Source organism: Trichoplusia ni, chromosome 23 (assembly GCF_003590095.1).
Source record: "Trichoplusia ni isolate ovarian cell line Hi5 chromosome 23, tn1, whole genome shotgun sequence".
NCBI lineage: Eukaryota > Metazoa > Arthropoda > Insecta > Lepidoptera > Noctuidae > Trichoplusia > Trichoplusia ni.
Window position 1 is genome coordinate 2382300 of NC_039500.1, and position 18610 is coordinate 2400909.

At 34.3% G+C, this 18610-nt stretch overlaps 1 protein-coding gene and 1 non-coding gene across 3 annotated transcripts in view; both read right to left on the reverse strand.

Annotated features, from left to right (window-relative positions):
* Positions 1 to 594: 594 nt before the first annotated feature.
* LOC113505031 lies at positions 595 to 711 on the reverse strand. Its single transcript, XR_003401596.1, has one exon. It is a non-coding gene; the product is annotated as a U5 spliceosomal RNA (small nuclear RNA).
* Positions 712 to 3807: 3096 nt separating this feature from the next.
* LOC113504709 overlaps positions 3808 to 18610 on the reverse strand; it is a 151879-nt gene continuing 137076 nt past the window's right edge. For both annotated transcript variants that reach the window (XM_026887113.1, XM_026887112.1), the window contains exons 5-6: positions 7312 to 7480; positions 3808 to 5343 (exon numbers count right to left, since the gene is read on the reverse strand). In XM_026887113.1, coding sequence (XP_026742914.1) covers positions 4699 to 5343; positions 7312 to 7480 — 814 coding nt within the window. In that variant the 3' untranslated portion in view covers positions 3808 to 4698. The remainder of the gene's footprint in view (positions 5344 to 7311; positions 7481 to 18610) is intronic.

Genomic DNA, 18610 nt, shown 5'->3' on the forward strand with positions numbered 1-18610 from the left:
TACAACAGAACTTCAACAAACAATTAATACCTTCATTTAATAGTAGCGACAATATCTCCGGTGACAGCGCATGCGTCATATCTCTTAGTTTGTTTGTATGTCTGTGCATGTTAAAATATACGCGTCCGTGCACTCCTCTTAGCTCATAAATCAACAGAGCCTAGCGGCTTATTAATTCAGCGATGTTGCTTCACTGGATGTGGCTACTGTGCTCATAATTAGCTAGATTTTGATGTTAATTTGTGGGTGAATGTGTTCAGGATGGAAGTTCGGGGTGGGTCAGTGGCCTAGTTCTGCTGTTTAGGAAGTTTAGGAAATTTTATAGCACCTTGAATGTTAAGTAACGCAAGTGTTTGCCTCGCTAATATATGCTCAAAGTCTTTAGACTGTGATGAAAAGTGTCGGCTTTAAGTTTATATGATTTTTTTGTATGTGTATTACAATCGGTGGGATTGGGATATTTTCTATTGTTTTAGAATATTATTAAGTGGAAATAACAACAGGATTAAGTTATTAATTACTTTTAAGGCTGGAATCATTCAATGCACTGCGCTTGAAGCTGCATTCAATACAATGATCAATAGATAAATTCTAAACTCTATCGGAATAGAGCTATCAAAAAATAAAATAGACTCATTTGAGTGTCCCCCTCCACGGAAATCTTTAGTAAAAGGCGAAAGATTTATGCGTTTTGAAGGGAGACCAGAGTTGACATGCAAGTGAATTGCCCGCGACCCAACCGAACGCTCGAAAATCTTAACACCGCCATTCAGAAATTTCGTCTCAATGCTCAGCGCCATCTAGTGGCCGATATTGTAGTGAATTCCATAGTAGACGGATGTTGACTTGCGTGACAAGTTTGACTATTTTTTAAGTGTAAGGGGAAGGCCTATTAATAATATCACCTACTATCACCTATCAGATTATAGTTCCCCCATCCCTCAATTTGTATTTGGGACGTCTATCTCGTATGTCATATCCAGTTCTCTATATACCTACCTATTTGTACAGTAGGGGTTTTATTATAAGATTGTATCTGAGACGCAATTGTTAAGTTTTGCACCTTTGTAGAGATGTGAGATTTTTCTTGTACACTCAACTGACGAAGATTCGTACGTACTACTAAATCGGAAAAAAACCCATATCATATCAAAATACGTTACCCTGGTTATAAACTATCTGTGTACCAAGTTTCGTCTACATGCGTTCAGTAGTTTTGCGTGAAACACGAACAAACATCCATACACACAAACTTTCGCGTTTATAATATTAGTAGGATATTTTCATTACTCTACCAAAATGTTTGATTTTAGATACAGAAAGAGACAAAAAAGAATACGGATTACAAAAAAAGAAACTGCTAATTTTGTGGTTTGTAAAAAAGTGAGCATCAATTAATTCGAACAAAACTATTTTCCAATCGTCCGATCATAATGATATTAATAAATCAAAAAATATTCATCGGCCTAGCCTTTTCGCAACTATGTTGGGGTCGGCTACCAGTCCAACCAGTTTCAGCTAAGTACCAGTGTTTTACAAGGAGCAACTGCCTATCTGACCTCCTCAACCCAGTTACCTGGGCAACACGACACCCCTTGGTTAGACTGGCTGACAGACATTTCAAGCTTCTGACTACCTATAACGACTGTCAAAGATGTAAGAATAATACCCGGGTCCCACAATTTAACGTGTCTTCCGAAACACGGAGGAACTCGCTATGACAAAGATGGTCACCCATCTACGGACCAACCGCGTCAAGCATAGCTTAACCTATGATCGAATCACTTATGCGGTTATAGCCTAGCTCCCTAAAACAACAAATATTATCAAAATAAAAACAAATGCCAGAACAAAAGGCCAAGCACACAAAGCACATCACGGTAATCCGTTTCTCGGAGGCGACTGTACAACTCTATTTGTACTCGCCTGACAGGGACGGGGGCGACTATTATTAAAAACTTGTCTCGTCTTGCAAAATATTATGAGTTGCGACCGAAATAGGTTCCCTTTACCCTTGTTTATTAACTTTCGCTCTTATATTCTCATATTAGGTTTTCTATAAAATTTTATGTGAAGGTGTTTAGAGGGTAGGTATATAATTTTAATAATTTCAACAAAGAGTGTCTTATAAACTTAATATTGATTATTGTAGCAAGAGATGACAGAAATTTATGAGTATTAAACTTATAAATTTCATCACAGGAAGTCTAGCTGTCACGATTTACCTTAAACTACAGCTATAATGGTCCGACTAGTTGCGTCCTTCATCGGAGTTATTAATCAGGAGCGAAGAGACATTTTATAAAAATTCTGTGAACTGATCATAATAGTTACTATTTTAAAATATATCTTAATACTTTTAAATATATTCCTTGTTATACATGCTTGGACAGTTTTGTACCAATCAACTCAGCCAAACGGGGACCACTCCTGTCCTCGGCTTAGATTTAGGCCTAAATCTGAGGCCCTATCGATCAAATTCAAACCTATCTTAATAAACGACAAACATCATAAAAGGATCATATTTTTCAAATACTCGCCAACAAAAAAAATAGGTAATTCTTTCCAAACACTAGATAAAGAAAGAAATAACTTAGTTTTGATGTACATAAGAGAATACATCATACTTATATAAAATCATAATAATATTCAAATGTTTTCCGAAACCCTTTTACTATATCAAAGGCAAAAACGATAGCAATACACTTAAAAATATTGCCCACTATCAAAAAGATCGGGCAATTTATTTTGACTATATAATGGTAACTTTCGAAACATTATTATTCGACGACAAAAGCCTTTCTTTGTGTAAAGTAATAAAGATAAAATTTAAGGGTTCTCGTTAGGCATTATTTGATAAAGGATAGTTTGGACACAATTGATAAACAAACAATGGGTTTATTTGGACTTTAAAGAGGCTTGATTACGTGTTTTTGATGGAAACTTGGCGAATTTTGGTGGATAAATTTCCGCAATACGTTCGCTAAGACAAAAAGGATCTATGTAAAATAAGAGAGGTTCAATAGTGAAGTATGGGGATGACAATTTATCCTACTACTATTATAAAGGTGAAAGTTTGTTAGAATGGATGTATGGATGTTTGTTACTCTTTCACGTAAAAACTACTGAATGGATTTGAATGAAACTTTACCACAATATAGCTTATACATCAGAATAACACATAGGTGCAACAATTTTTGAGGTTTCTAATGTGAGGTCTTAAAAAAACACATTTTTTGCGCTTACATTGCAAACGCTGACTGAATCCTACAAGATAGATAGAAGGCAGGTATAAATTATAACTTATATCTTCTAACCACGCGGACGAAGTCGCGGACAACAGCTAGTTTTGCTATATTTTCCATAACGCAAGTGCTTTAGCAACTTACTTTGGGTTCAGAACAATGTATGTGATGCTTGCTATGAAACTTTAAAATAGAATGAGTAAAATAAATTATCATAAATCTCTTTAATTTAAGGTTTTAATTACATGACAAACAATGAAGTGTGATTAAAGTGCCACTAATGAATTATTCGGTAATCCCATTTCTCATAAATGAGTAGGTATGTATGAAAGGAATTCAACAGAAACACCCAATCAAGGAAATAAATAAAATACATGAAATTTTCTTAAAAATGTATTTATTTTTCATTTTATTGTGCTCTTCAATATTCATTAAATGGACGATCAGTCCACGAATTTAATTACATAAGTAAGTGTTCCAACTCTCGTTACGATACAAAATCAAAACAATTAAATTGAATAAAAAATAAATAGTTATTACTTAAATTAAATACAAAACAGATATAAAACAAAAACAACAATTTTGATGGCCGAATAATATTTTCCATTTCCAGTGAACGAAATACTCGGGTTTACGAGAAACGTTTAAGTAGAAATATAAAACAGAGGAGAGACAAAATAAAATTGATGCTAAACAAAAAGCTGGGAAATTTGAGTACTTTTAAGAGCTATAAAAACAAATCGACAGATTGCAATCCGATACTTTAATTTTAGCACCCAATGACGAAACTCAGAAAACACAATCATCTGTTAAAGAATATTCTGTGTGATTATTTGAATGAAAAGAGGTACCTTTATTATGATATGATTATAAAATTCAACTTACTATTCTTAAATAATTCATTTAACTACAATTTTTGTACATTATCTACAAATTCAGAAATTCATTTACATCATCCTTTCATAGTTTTTTTTACAATCAATCAATCGTTAACTTGATAGGGTTCACAATTATTGTGATAATTTTAGGACTAGTTCGAAACTTACTAGGACGAAACCGCTATCGCTACCTAAAAATATGGTCACATGAATTTTGTACAAAACCATCTCTATAACAGCTAATAAAAATAACGATTTCATCAAAATATCGTATCGCTAAATCTAGAGGGACTTCTACTAAGCAATAAATTTTTGTACAATTGTGTAGAAAAGTAGTCCCAAAGACGTTTTAGGTTCATAAATATTCGACAGTAACTAATATTCAACGATTAAGTTCACCGTCTCGGAAGGCATGAGAGAATTGAGGCCTCTGAATAAGTTAGGCCGTGAAGACAAAGTAAAACTACTAAATGCAAAATTGATTACATTAACTGTGATTTTTCACCGTTCACTGCGTCACTGGACCAGTTATGGCACGACCGTCACATCACTAGCCGATAGCACAACATGTCTGTTCATGACATCGGTATTTCTGCAGACAGTCGATGTCTGGACGATGCCCGCGTACCACACGTCCCGCACGTATTATTACTATAACCAGAGTCAGATCCAAACGAGGAGTCTCCACTTGGAGGCTTAGGAGACGCTCGCGGACCTCTCCAGCAAGCGATGCCTGGCAGTTCGCCACCAGGCCACGCTCCTCCAGCACTCATTGGCAGGGGCCCCTGAGGCCGCGCGCCAACAGTCCCCACTTGAGGGTACAGTCTCAACAATGCATCGAGTAGAACTCCTTCGTGGAATTCCGTAGGGTCTGGAGGTCCGGGTGGATGGATATGCCGTTGCATTCTATGTTGCGCCCTGCGTCTCTCTAGAGACTTGGGTCTTCTGTCCATTCTTTGTTGTCTAGGTCGATGGGGTAGTGATTGGGGTGCAGGTGGTCGCGAACAGGTTCGACACGGCGCTGCTTCCCCAACAAGGCTGAGTTCGTCTTCGGCGAAGTGATCGTCGCTGTGGAGGGAGTCGTCTGATCTGTGAGGCAGCTCCTCGTATAGAGGAGCCCCACAGGCATCGCCACCGCAGCTGTTGCCTCCTCTCCAAGTACCACCGGACCCACAGACAAACACTCGACTTGGACAGCTTGGTCTTTTCGTTTCCACCATCTGCGAAACAAAAAATTGATTATTATTTTACTCTTATACCATCATGAGGATCCCTAAAATACATGAAGTGAGTACTGAATACACTTTACAAAAGTTAAATTTAATATTAACGTGATAGACAAAGTTATTGAAGAACTAATATCGAAAGTAATCCCAATGCCTTTGAAGACTAATCACATAGATATCATTCAAGTCAGTTCATAAACGAATCCTTGAACAACCAGATATATTTGAAAGTCAATTATAAACGTCTCAACGTAAATAAACCTAGACCAAGGTACAAACTTGTAAACGAAACGGGGAACTTCGGACAGCTTAACTAGATCACAAAAAGTTTGGTTTAATTCTAGAAATTTTATGGGCGACATGCAATAAGTTGGCGTGTGTTTAGACGAAATTAAGTTTCGTGTTTGATAGAGGTTGCGAGCCAGCGAGTCCCTACAGTCATGTTAGTTATGGCGAATTGATGCGGACAGTTTCCAACGACGCTGAATGGAGCGCAAAACTTTCGTTCTAATGGCTTTAAGTCTAGAATGTTTTCGGAATTGTCAAGGTTAGTTGTTAGTGTCAGCACGGTTGGTTTACCTCAATGGAGGTCGTAAATGGTTTATAGAGAATACGTCTCTTACTCACGTGGTTTTTGAATAATACTAGGTTATAAAAATGGGTAAATGCGACTGATGTATAATATACATTTACAATATAACATATTCATTTTCTGTCTTCAGACAAAAGCTTTCATGAAAATCAAGAAAGTACGAATACACGCGTGGCTTAGAAAAATATTCATTATTTAGCTTTGTCCACCCTGAAAAGGGTACACTTAACCAAATAATGAGGGCAATGAATATGGACGGGACGAACGAAGCAACTAACACTGAGTGACCAGACAAGGCATTTCATTATTTCTTCCACAAAGATATGTCAGGTCATCTACTAGATTAACTTTGAAGGCCCTTAGACCCTCGTCTCGCGTGTCTGGTGAGTATAGTTAACGGTCTAGGGACTCTGAGGCTCTGCCAATATCGGGATCCCTAGAAGAAGTGCTTCCGAAAACGTGAGCTGTTTCGCAATGAGTCAATTTTGGGAAACTTGATTTAAGGTGAACCAAATAGTTTGAGACAGCCATTTAAAAGTGACGAAAACCTGTAGAAGGTTTTTCTTAGCTGTTTTAAGGAAACGTATTACAGTTTTGATGAACAGACATCTTTATTTTTTGATAGCTTGATTGATATGACTGGATAACTTATTTAGTTTCTAACATAACATATTCTCGACACAAACCAAAAAAAAGTGACCTAAGGCACGCGAAAGAGATTGGAAATAAGTGATTGCTTGTCAATCACTTGAGCAGAATCAATATTATAAATAAAATATCTCTCATTCAGGACGATGGACAGGAGAATTTATTACATCGAGTTCTTTGAACCTTAGCTAAAACTATTGTGACAACCATTCATTCTATTATTTATAAGTCGAGTTTCATTCGATCTGGAACATTGCAGAATGTATTCTAGTCTTCATTCGTTATTAGCTGACTGTCTAACTTAGCTTTGTCTATTAAAGGGAAATCAGTGACAATGACGATTGAAAAAAGTACATGTATCAAGTTTAAAGTAGGCAAACACATAAACTTAGTACTTTTTTTCAAGTAACGGTTAAGGTATGAAATCCATATATTAAATTTTACTGTACATAATATTTATTTATTTATTTAATCATCACACTTATCTACCATTACAGGTTACTTAACCTAATGCGGTAGCTAGGACTAAACAAAGGTCTAAGTATTTATGAGAACTAGGGATTGAATTATTAAGCACATAGTTGCAGGTCTAAATTCCAGCAAATGTTTTAATATGTAATTTTCTGATAATTCTGATATGCATAGGCAATATAAATTCACTTCTAGTTTGAATGGTTTCGAATAGCGTAGATCAGAGAAAAGCGTGTATACTACTATCTTACCTCTAACTGGGGTTCCAGTTCGGGTCTGTGTGGTAGCGGTGGCCTTCTCGGCAGATCCTGCAGGTCCTCGTAGAGGGGTGCGGGGGGAGGGGCTCTCCGCTGAGAGCCGCTGCCCTGGTTGGGTGCTGAAGACTTCGAAGGCAGAAGGTTCGTGACTTTTCGTTTGTGTCTGTAAAATAAGGGTTAGGGTTAGTTTTTGATGTGCAAATAGTTGTGACGCTTTGTTATTCACTGATAATAAAACGTGGATGACGTAGAACGGCTGTGTAGGTTTTGTAAGTAAGACTATCCACTTCCGGGGAAGTGGCTGTCCAAGAGAATTCACCCACCATGGCAAAAAAAAAGATTTAGATATAATTGGACCTTTTAACTTCTTGGGAGAAATTCATGTTAATTAGTAGACTGCAAGGAGGCTTGACCAATGTTGATAAGGATGAAAAGACTGTAAAGTGAAAAACAGAAATTTTTTTTTTGGTCGTAGACGTGGCATTTTAAACATCATATTAAAATATTTCATGAAATTTTCCTCTACGCCCAGTATATTTATTTCTAGTATGTATCAAAATAAAAGCGTAAGGTTTCGTACAAATAAAACCTTCTTTGTATCTATACCAAAATCATAACATTGTAAGTTTCTATCTTCGAATATTCCTATTATTTTATCAAGATAAAAATATATCAAACAAAATATGTTCCTTCAAACTGACAATGAGGATAAATAAAACCTCGCATTATAACCAATCAGATTATTAACGAAACCGGATAATGCCGAGACGAATTTAATAAAATACGCAGTTATTTAACATGACCAAGATTATCAATAACGATACGACTTCCAGTGACCCGTAGTTTTATTGTATGTGCTATCAAAAGATCGGTATTAATAAATACTAGTACGGACTGTGTCTTGTTAGGCACGTTCTTTTGGATAAATTCATTTTTAATATCACTGGGATTGTTGGTTTTTTTTTTGTGCCGACACACAAACAGAAACGGTTGTTACTAAACAATTGTTTGTGAGTGTTTTGAGCAGTAAGTATTGAATGTACGTTTTTAATTTACGTAATAATTATATTTTTTAAATAAATATCAAAGCCATATATATGGTTATAATTTTATGGGTATGTTCTGCAAAATATGTTTTTCTTTAGCCTATTTCTCGAGGATAATCTGCATTTCGAGTCGACACATTCTTGACGAGTTTTATTAGTAAATTTGATGACCCTTATTATGTTATTTTATTAGAAAATTAGATTTATGTAATAAGAGGTAAATTTATAAAGGGTCTGTTAATAACATTTTCAACATTTTGACAAAACTTCCTGTCACAACAATTAGGAAATAAATACCGTTTTCACAAACTAAAATCCTATTTATTTATTCGAATTACTCTATAATTTGAAATTTCCGTAATAATGCATCATTTTAGCGGCATTAGTTCCACACCAGTTCAACTATAACTCACAATAACAAAGAAAAGGAACTTATTATAAACACATTAGATACGCTAACTTCACAACCCAAAGCAGATGTTCCAATATTTAAAGAAAAAACTTAACAAAATGTATTGGGAAAAGGTCCCGTACTATTCAAACATGTAGATAAAGTTTCGGAGGACATACATTATAGATGGGATTCATTTATTTTGTTAAGATCGATGAAGAGTTGTAAAGGGACGAGAGATAAAGAGGTAACCAATGATTGATGAATTTTGTGAGTAATAGTAGAAATGAAAAAGTCAACGATATGCATGAAGTACATTGAGAAATATTGAATGGACTGTCTGAAAACGCAGAAATCGCAAATGGAGAGAAAGAAATGGAAAGAAGTTTGTGTACTAGACGCCAATGGAGCTCAGGAAGCGGTGGCAAAAATTATGTTAAACGGAATGTGACGTCAAAAAAATATAGTCATAATACTCAATTTTGAATATTATCTTTGAAATTTGACTTTAAAATTGTAAATCTAAGACCATTTGATGACTTTAGTCTACAACAAAGCGTGCCTGTGCCATGTATGGACAGATTTCTTAGAAGTAGGTTGAGTACTTAAATCGACCAGCGTAGCACATTTACACGTTATCAGAAATGGCCATATTTCACAAATTAAACTAGGAAACGTAAATTTAGCCATAGGAAGGAGCAAACAACAGTTACAGCTTACACAAACAGTTAATGAAACAAAAACGAATAACAATACAATAACCTCGAAATCAAAACAAAAAATAAAGCCGTAAACAAATTTAGAATTTGGACGATACGGCAAAATTTGTTGAAAACAAACAGGCATTTAAAATTCAATAGCAATTCACATTTTGCCTGTGTTTGACAAACAATCCGTTAAATAAACTAGTTCAAAAAGCAATTCAATTTATAAATAACGAATTTGAAATAGATGAAAACGAAATATATAGTTTTGGACGTGATGTATTGCAAGCTACGAGTAGATGTGATTGACATTGTTATGCAAAACAGTTTAGGAGTAAATCAAATTTGGCTTGCTTTATCGATGAAATGAAATGAAATAATTTATTCTGCACTGCAAATAGGATAGACGTCATCACTTTTACATGACATTTTTTCAAGCTAGCTGGAGTCGACATTTTCTAGCTGGCTTTCCTGAGAAGAAACGTCGAAACAAACTCATCGATCGAATTAATATTAAAATTTATAAGTTCGTAATGGGTACCTCAATATCCAATGTATCAATTTTCGAAATTATTTAACCAGTACAAAGCCTTGTGATTTTTGATCGCCATAAGCTGCATATGAACCCAAATTTAACGAAGTGGTGTATTCGCTTTGGTATCAATTTGTCAATACATTGAATTAACACAAATAAATAGACGAGAAAACAGTCTTCCTCTTAATTTAATTAAGATCTCATTACGAAAACGCATAACAAACAAGTCATCATGATTTAATGTAAGTATTTTTACGGAACGTTTGCGGAATATTCCCTTCGTCATAAAATAACATTTCTCATTACCTTGAAAGGTCAATAAGGAAATATCTTGAGTTATTATTCGCCTTTAAAAAAGACTATTAATATTCAGAATAATCACATAAACACCTGCCAATAAAATTAAGATATTATCCGACATTTTTTCACCAACGTATTGGGGGTCAAACACCATCCCTTAAAGTGAGTCCGTTGTATTTGTTAAAGCGAGATGCCGCGCTATGTCGCATCGTTCCATCTAGCTTCTTCACATACAACTCTCTCACGTTATGTAGTGTTAGGGTTTTAAGATTCAGGTAGCCGATTCCGTTGGTTTTATTAAATTTGGGGCTAATAGCGGTGTAGTTATGATTGATTTAATTGGTCTAAAGTACGGTCGATTTGATTAAGATGTTTCGGTAAAAATATGGCGTATGCGGGCTTTTTGCGGCCATTTTTTGTGTATTTTTCGCTTTGTCATGACATGTGCATTCGGGATTGGGATTCTGTTTCATTGTTCGTTGAGTTAATAATATAATCTTTTTATTACTGTCGGATTATTGCATTTATGCGATTGTATGCGTATTTATTTGTTCATAAAGATACCAATATTTAATGCTTTTTGCTATTGTGTGTGGTGTAGTATTATTTTTTCGGGTATGTTTTATTTTTATTGAATAACGGTACGTGAGTTAAATTAAAGCACCCCAGAGTTTACTAATTTTGTTTATCAATTTTACAAATGAGGATTTGTGCGAGTATATTGGTTAATAAATTAATAAACTAGGATGTAAATTCTTTTTTCTCTTTTATGGTGGGTAGTGTAATAAACCCCTTGAAGAAAATACACACGAATTAAAAACGACAAATAACGAATGACGGGATTCGAACCTACAACCTTTGACTTAGTACTTTAACAGTCATAGGTACATACATGTAAATGAAACGACATAAAGATTCTAATTATTCCTAATTCTATCTTAACAGATGTATAAGAAAACAGAACACTCTCTAAACAAACCGACATTCCTTACTATTTAGCGTTCACGATCACGACATTAACGGAACCGCTCAAAACGCCATAAAATTAAAATCCAAACAATAAACTTTACGTAATCCGTACATAAAACTAGTTTTTTTCTTTACAAATGGCGTCGGGTGCATGCGACAAGTCGGTGCGACAAAGACGCTAGACAAGTCGTGTCGCGACCACCCACTGGCGGGAGAGTCGCGGATAGTCGGTGAATACAAAAGTGGCCGTGGTTAGGGGTCATTCATGTGTTAGCTATTTTATTTGTTTATTTCTTTTTAGTTCGTGGAGTAGCTTTGTATTTATTGATATATGGATTTAAAAGTAAATTTTGGTATTTTTTCAGTAGCATCGTGAGAGCGTGACATAAAAAAAACATTTGTTTTTGTAATATGCGTAATATATGATTTTTTTTAGGCCATAAACATAAAACGTATTTTAAATCATAACTACTGGGCCAAACCTGATGAAATAAATGAATGAAATGACAGCTATTTCACGTTAAATAAAATATAAGTTAAATAAAAAGAATCATAAAAATCGGATTATCCAGACTCAAGTTCTGTGGTAACAAACATAAAAAAAAATCATGCTTTTTGAAGTCGGTTAAGAATTATGTTTTGCATAATGTTATATTTTTTAATTCAACTTTGACCATTTCATAACCTACCGACTATTATTATAGTAAAACAAACGTAATCCACGTCCCATACCTTATCTGTTATCTCATTTTTTAAAGATAAAACTATTCTAGCTTCCTTAATCCATTAATCCAATATAATCTCTATAAACATCAAGATAAAGTGGGTAATCCATTGGACATTCACATTGACATATGACGTATACAAACTAGTGATGGGCAACAAAACTTTCTGTCGCCCATCGATAAAGCCAATAAGATAAATCAAGTTAATACCGGCGGACAGTTGCTGGTAAATACAAATAATTTGATTTCATGTCGCGATTCTATCGATATCGGTGAATCGACTGTAATTAATGTACTCTACACTAATCGATTGTTTAATTCCGTTTAGATTAGGTTAGATTTATGTGATTCGATTAGGTTATTCAAATCTATTATATTGTAAAGCTAAATCGTTTGTTTGTTTCGTTGCACTAGTTCAAAGACTGACTACACGGTTAGCCGATTAGTTGATCACCGCCAAATTCACTGCTTGCGATTTATCGTGGGTTTGATCTTCGCGTTGGACAAGCATTTGTGTGGTCCAGTGTGTTTCTGAATGTGACTTGAATGTTTGTGAAACTCCCAGCGACACAAAGATGAAATCCATAGTGCAGGAGTCGGTTTAAAAAGTGGCTTTTGGATTTCATATATTATAAATACTAATATTTGTGAGTTTAATGTGCGTTTGTTAAATTTTCAAGTTTTCACTGCAGGATCAATTTTGATAAACTCTGGTATGGACGTAGCATATAATTATGGACGTACCATGATTTAACCACTAGTAGCCATTAACCATGTGGACAATTTAGATGTGAAATATTATTGTATAAAGTAAAAAGTATTTAATTACTTAGTAAGAAAAAGAAAAGAGCGCTTCTCGCCTTAAAACAAAATGTTTGGCGAAGATTTTTAACTATAAAAACAAGTGTAATTTTAAAATTGTACTTTCCTTAAATATATAAAAAATGAATAGTCCACTTTAAACGACTCTATTGGCGATATAACATCACACAGCGGCTTATAGAAGCAGAAAGAACAAGAGTGAAACCGTGGGACTAAGCTAGGCTTACTAATTCTGAGTTTTATCGATTTGAATCTTGTGTATGCATTTGTTTATGTTTGATTTTCCCATATAAATATTTATAAGTCAAAATGGATAAGAGTAAGTTAATGTTTACCTGTGTCAAAGGAAATTGGTTTAGTAATGAAGCTTTTAAAACAGAGATTAAAGTAAGCTTACCCAAAAATGTCAAAGATCTTCCTGATAAGAAGGATGGACATTTAAAATGTATGACTAGAATTGTGTTTTCTGTAAATGCAAATTAATTTTATAGTAACTGAGGGGAGTATTATTCATTATTAAATGACGCAATGGTTAAAGGGGACGCTAATGGACTATCCATCGAGTCGCGGGTAACAGCGAGTAAATATTACTCGTTTATGTTATGCATTTGTTGATTAAGCTAGTTTAAATTAAAACATGTTAATATCAAGCCTTTTAGTATTGTTCTTTAAAAATTACAATAATTGAAACTTGCGGTGAATTGATTGACAATTGGTTCGTGTGTTCTTTTTTATTATTTTTCCTAAGAGTCTTACGTTTTTAATTGTTTATGTTTATGGATTAGTTTGGTTATATTCTCGAAGACACATTGTTATAATCTCAAGTCTAGAAGCAAGTAAAGTACCCGTCACGAGAAGCTATAAATTATGTAAACAAACATCTTTTACTAAGTAAACATTTTATACTGCGAGATAATAATAAATTGACCATATTCAATCGACATGAAATATAGACGGGTTATATGAAAGTAACAACCTATTTAATTTAGTCGGATCATATTTTAACGACGCAAAGCGCTATCGTTTGTGTTTCTTGGTACCGGAACGCGTCCGTCGCAGGGATTGTGAACTATCGGGACGCCATTTTGAAATAAACGCATCATTCGAGTTTCGAATGCGTACGAGTTTGTTTCATTGCTTTGCATATATCGCGGATCTGGTTGTTATTGTTAATTTTGTTATTGTTTCGTTATCACTTTTTTATTGTTGTTACTTTAATTGTTGCGTTAATTTTATTTGTTATTACGTATAATGGAGCCAGTAGCCAGTACATCTAAGGAAATAAATTCGCCACGAAAAAAACGTCAAAAGGTGCGTAATACAATTTATCTAAAATATATAATAAGTAAAAAGAAAGAGTTGTTTGTTCAAACGCGCTAATCTTTGGAAACTTAAGGTTAATATTAGAAGTAGGTTTTAAATTGTGAAGTAATTGGTTAGGTTAATTGGTATACCTGGAGATATAGCTTGAGCTTCGTGTGACAAGTGACTACCGGTGATTTTTACAGGTGACGAGCTTTACGGTTAATGAGAAAAATATGGTGATCAACGTATATAAGTACGTGAAAGAAAATTGGCCATCGAATGAATATCCCTACAAAACCGAAATAAATAAAAAAACAGCATCGATTTTGGGAATTGGCATAGCATCTGTGTATAATATATTAAAAGAATATAAATCAGAAGAGGGAATAAAATCACCTATCAAGTCTAAAGACAGGCCTAAATTTTATCAGAAAGTAGACGATTTTGATAAATCCGTAATTAGGAAAAAAATTCACAGTTTCTTTTTAAATGGCCAATTACCAACAATTCCCAAGATTCTTCAGGCAGTCAATGACGATGAAGATATGCCAAATTTTAGCGAAACAACTCTCAGGCGGCTAATAAAGCATTTAAACTTTAAATATATAAAACGACAGCGAAATAACGCACTTATTGATAGAGATGACATAACAATATGGCGGCGAAAATATTTGAAATCTATTAAAGACTATAGACAACAAAATCGCCAGATATTTTACATGGATGAGACATGGGTGAATGCAGGTTAGTGTGTTTTTTTTTATTGCAGTGAAACGGCAGACTACCATACGGTTCGCCTGATTGTAAGCAAATACCGTCGCCTTTACCGTGAAGTGATGTGTATGATACTGCAAATCTATTTGCAAAATAAATATAACCCACGCGCCGCCGACCTTGAGACATTAGTTCTTAAGGGCTATCACAAGTGTGTATTAATAATAATGTACTTCAACTCTTTTACTGCGCAAGACGCTAATTAACAAATGTTTAATTGTTTTTACAGGACATACCGTAAATAAAACTTGGGTAGACAAACAAGTTAAAAGTAAGAAGCAGGCTTTCCTAGAAGGACTTAGCATTGGTGCACGTAACCCAACGTCAAAAGGTAAACGATTAATAATTACCCATATCGGCAATGAGAACGGTTTTGTAGAGGGCGGTGAAAATATATTTGAATGCAAGAAGACGGGAGATTACCATGAATCAATGGATGCAACACATTTTGAACAATGGTTCGAAAACGTTCTCCCAAAACTTGGAGAAAATGCAGTAGTGGTAATGGACAATGCACCATACCACTCAAGGCGTCTTGAAAGAATTCCTACTACTGCCTGGAAAAAAAATGATATACAAAATTGGCTTGTAAGTAAGAATATTTCTTACGACGACAATGAAATTAAGACTGAATTACTGCTAAAAGTAAAAAATGTTAAAGACAATTTTAAAACTTATGTAGTGGACGAGCTTGCAAAAAAATATAAGGTGGAAGTATTGAGACTCCCGCCATATCATTGTGAGCTTAATCCAATTGAGCTAATTTGGGCCAACGTAAAAGGATATGTTGCTCGCAAAAATACAAATTTTAAATTTGACGAGGTAAAACAATTATTACAAGAGGGACTGCAGCAGATTACTTCGGAAAATTGGAAGCGTTGTGTGGAGCATGTTATCAAGGAAGAAGATAATTTTTATTCCAAAATCGATGAGATGATTGATAAAACTGTAGACTGCTTCGTGATACATGTCACTGATTCTGACACAGAAATGGAAACATCTGAATCTGACGAATAATTATTCTTAAATAATATTTATGTTAATTAATATTTGTTACTTAATAATTTATTAAATCTTAAACAAATTCATTTTTTTTGTTGGTCCAAATGTTGTGAACTCCTGAACACTTGTTTACAAAATTTATAGCTTCTCATGACGGTTACTTTATAATGTATAAATGTAATTTACTGAAATTCGTTTTTTTGTAATCTTTTTAAGTCGATAAGACCATAGTCTTGGAAATGTCTAAGCAGAATAAGAATTATATCTGATCAATTAAATATTGTTATGGTAGATTAATTAAGATTTTTTCAACTTTTCTAAATGTTTACCTCATTTTTTTACACTCCACCACCGTGACCCACACCTATCACTCAACAGAATAACACTGCTGCTAAATCGATGTCGACTTAGCGTTTTGTCGATAACCGCAGGGTATCGAGTTACTCGATCCGTTTATTGACACGTCACTAATTCTTGTAGACGTGTTATGAGGTTGATAGACGTACACCTCTATTCGTGGCGACGCCTCTGTTGCGTGACAGGTGTGAGCCGTGACGCTTGACGCGTGAAATGACGTGACAGATTAGACACGAATTTTAATTTTTTTTGTTAATGATTTTTTCTTAATTTAATTTTATGGGGGTGTTACTTTTTTGTTAGTCAAATTAAAGACAAACGAAGGAAGCGACGCTCGTTTAAAAAAAACGGTTCATTCAATTCAAATATACTGATTCGTTTTTTAAGAGGCTTCATAATGGAGTAGGTTTTTTAAGTGGTTAATGAAATTGTTTAAGTTCCTCAAACACAAGATTAATAAATTTTCCGTACATTGGACTCCTAAACCGTAATCACATTTTGAATTTTAGTACTTTGAATTACGCTATGAATTACGGAAAAAAATATAAAGTTTTAAATGGCAAATTTATAATAAGCATTTATTTTAATGACACAATATTCATCTTATATGAATTTCTTAATAAGACCCTGCCTCATCAATCTAAAGGCCTCATTCAATAGTTGTATTAACGAACCTTATCTCTTAACACCAAAAACCGTGTCAGGTAAGGTCCCAACATTGATGGGGGTCCAATTAGAGCAACATCCGTTGATAACAGTTCACTAAACACGCTTGGCGCCTGTGAAGTGTGTGAGTACCTTTATATTGAACGATTACGTATTTATAGCAAGTGACAGAAATTTATTTAATATTAGCCATTGCGCTTAACACTGTAAAATGTGAAATAATGAGAAATATATACTTTATTATAGTTCTTGCCCACGGATCTGCCCGCAACAAATCAAAAGTGATCCCACGGGAATATTAAAATGAGGATAAAAACTATCCTATATATTAATCCGTGTTATAAACAATGTGTGTACCAAGTTTCATCTAAATCCGTTCAGTAGTTTAAACACCCAGATATGTACAAACTTTCACGTTTATTATTTTAGTAGGATAGTAGGATTTAAGTTAATAGTACCTCAGCCACTTTCTTTTGTCTTGTCACCTATATTTCATAGTCATAATAAGACCTATTTTGCACTGCACCTTTTTGAAAAGCACCTTTTGCTTCTAAATAATATTTAACTCGTTAATAACGAACTAATGAAAGGTTTATTCTGCCTTTCTCCCATCCATTAGCAGATTTAACGCCTCAGTCTTTCCATCGTTAATCTGAAGCTTAACGTAAACACCAATGGCTTTTCTGTTTAGAACTAGTATAAAACTCCAAGCCATAAATTATTTCAGTCATTAGACTGGGGTTCAGCAAAGGTAGTGCATTTCTAGCCACAATAATGGACTTAGTTGCTCGTAAATTAATATGCAGTTTTTATTGCCAACTGGCATAATAAACTACGGTAATTAAGAAGATAAATGCAGGTCTATTAACCCACCCTTTTCAGTTGTGGTGGATTATTTCTTTTATGTTTTCAGGTATAAAATTAAGAATACTAAGTACTGAATATCGTGTGATAAATTACACATATTGATATTAAGAAAGTGACGTAAAATGTTATACGTCAAAAATGACAGGACCTATTTCTATTACATAGCCGTCAAATTTCTATGGAATTCAGACACGTGATAAGCGAACGCGAGGTGTCAAAATTCTCCACACAAGGTTTGAGGCGTTCAACTGACTAGGGGCTTAAACAAAAGAAGATTAAGTTACACTAAGTTACCAGCATGTTACTGACAGCGTACTCTCGAGTCACTTAAAGTAGCAAGTAGAGGAGCAAGTAGCATCACTTGTCCCAGTAAAGCGTATAAGTGTATTACAGTAAGTTAATATTTGCTCCAGATATTTTCAAACAGAATTTTCCGATGGAAAATTTTCTAGTATCGCTTTTGAATTCACAAGTGGAGTTTCTCTCAGAAAACAAGGTTTGGGTAAACGCTATTTGGGATTGCTTGGAATATTGAATAAGAGGTTAGGTTTACCGCACCGTAGCCGTTGGATTGGTTTCTAGGATTTTAAAAGATTGGAAATAGTAACTGCGATTGCTGATAGAAGACTGTTGATATTGATAAATGTTTATGGAGCTTTGGAGTTAAATACATGGCTTCATTTTTATGGTAATGTTTATCTTGATACAATGTTTATTAAGGGAATTTTTTCTAAGGTCTAGCGCAAATTTCAACTTTTTTTAAAAGATGTGTCACGATACTTTATTAGTCAACAAAAAAAAAACAATTGTATAACATCAAGCGTATAACG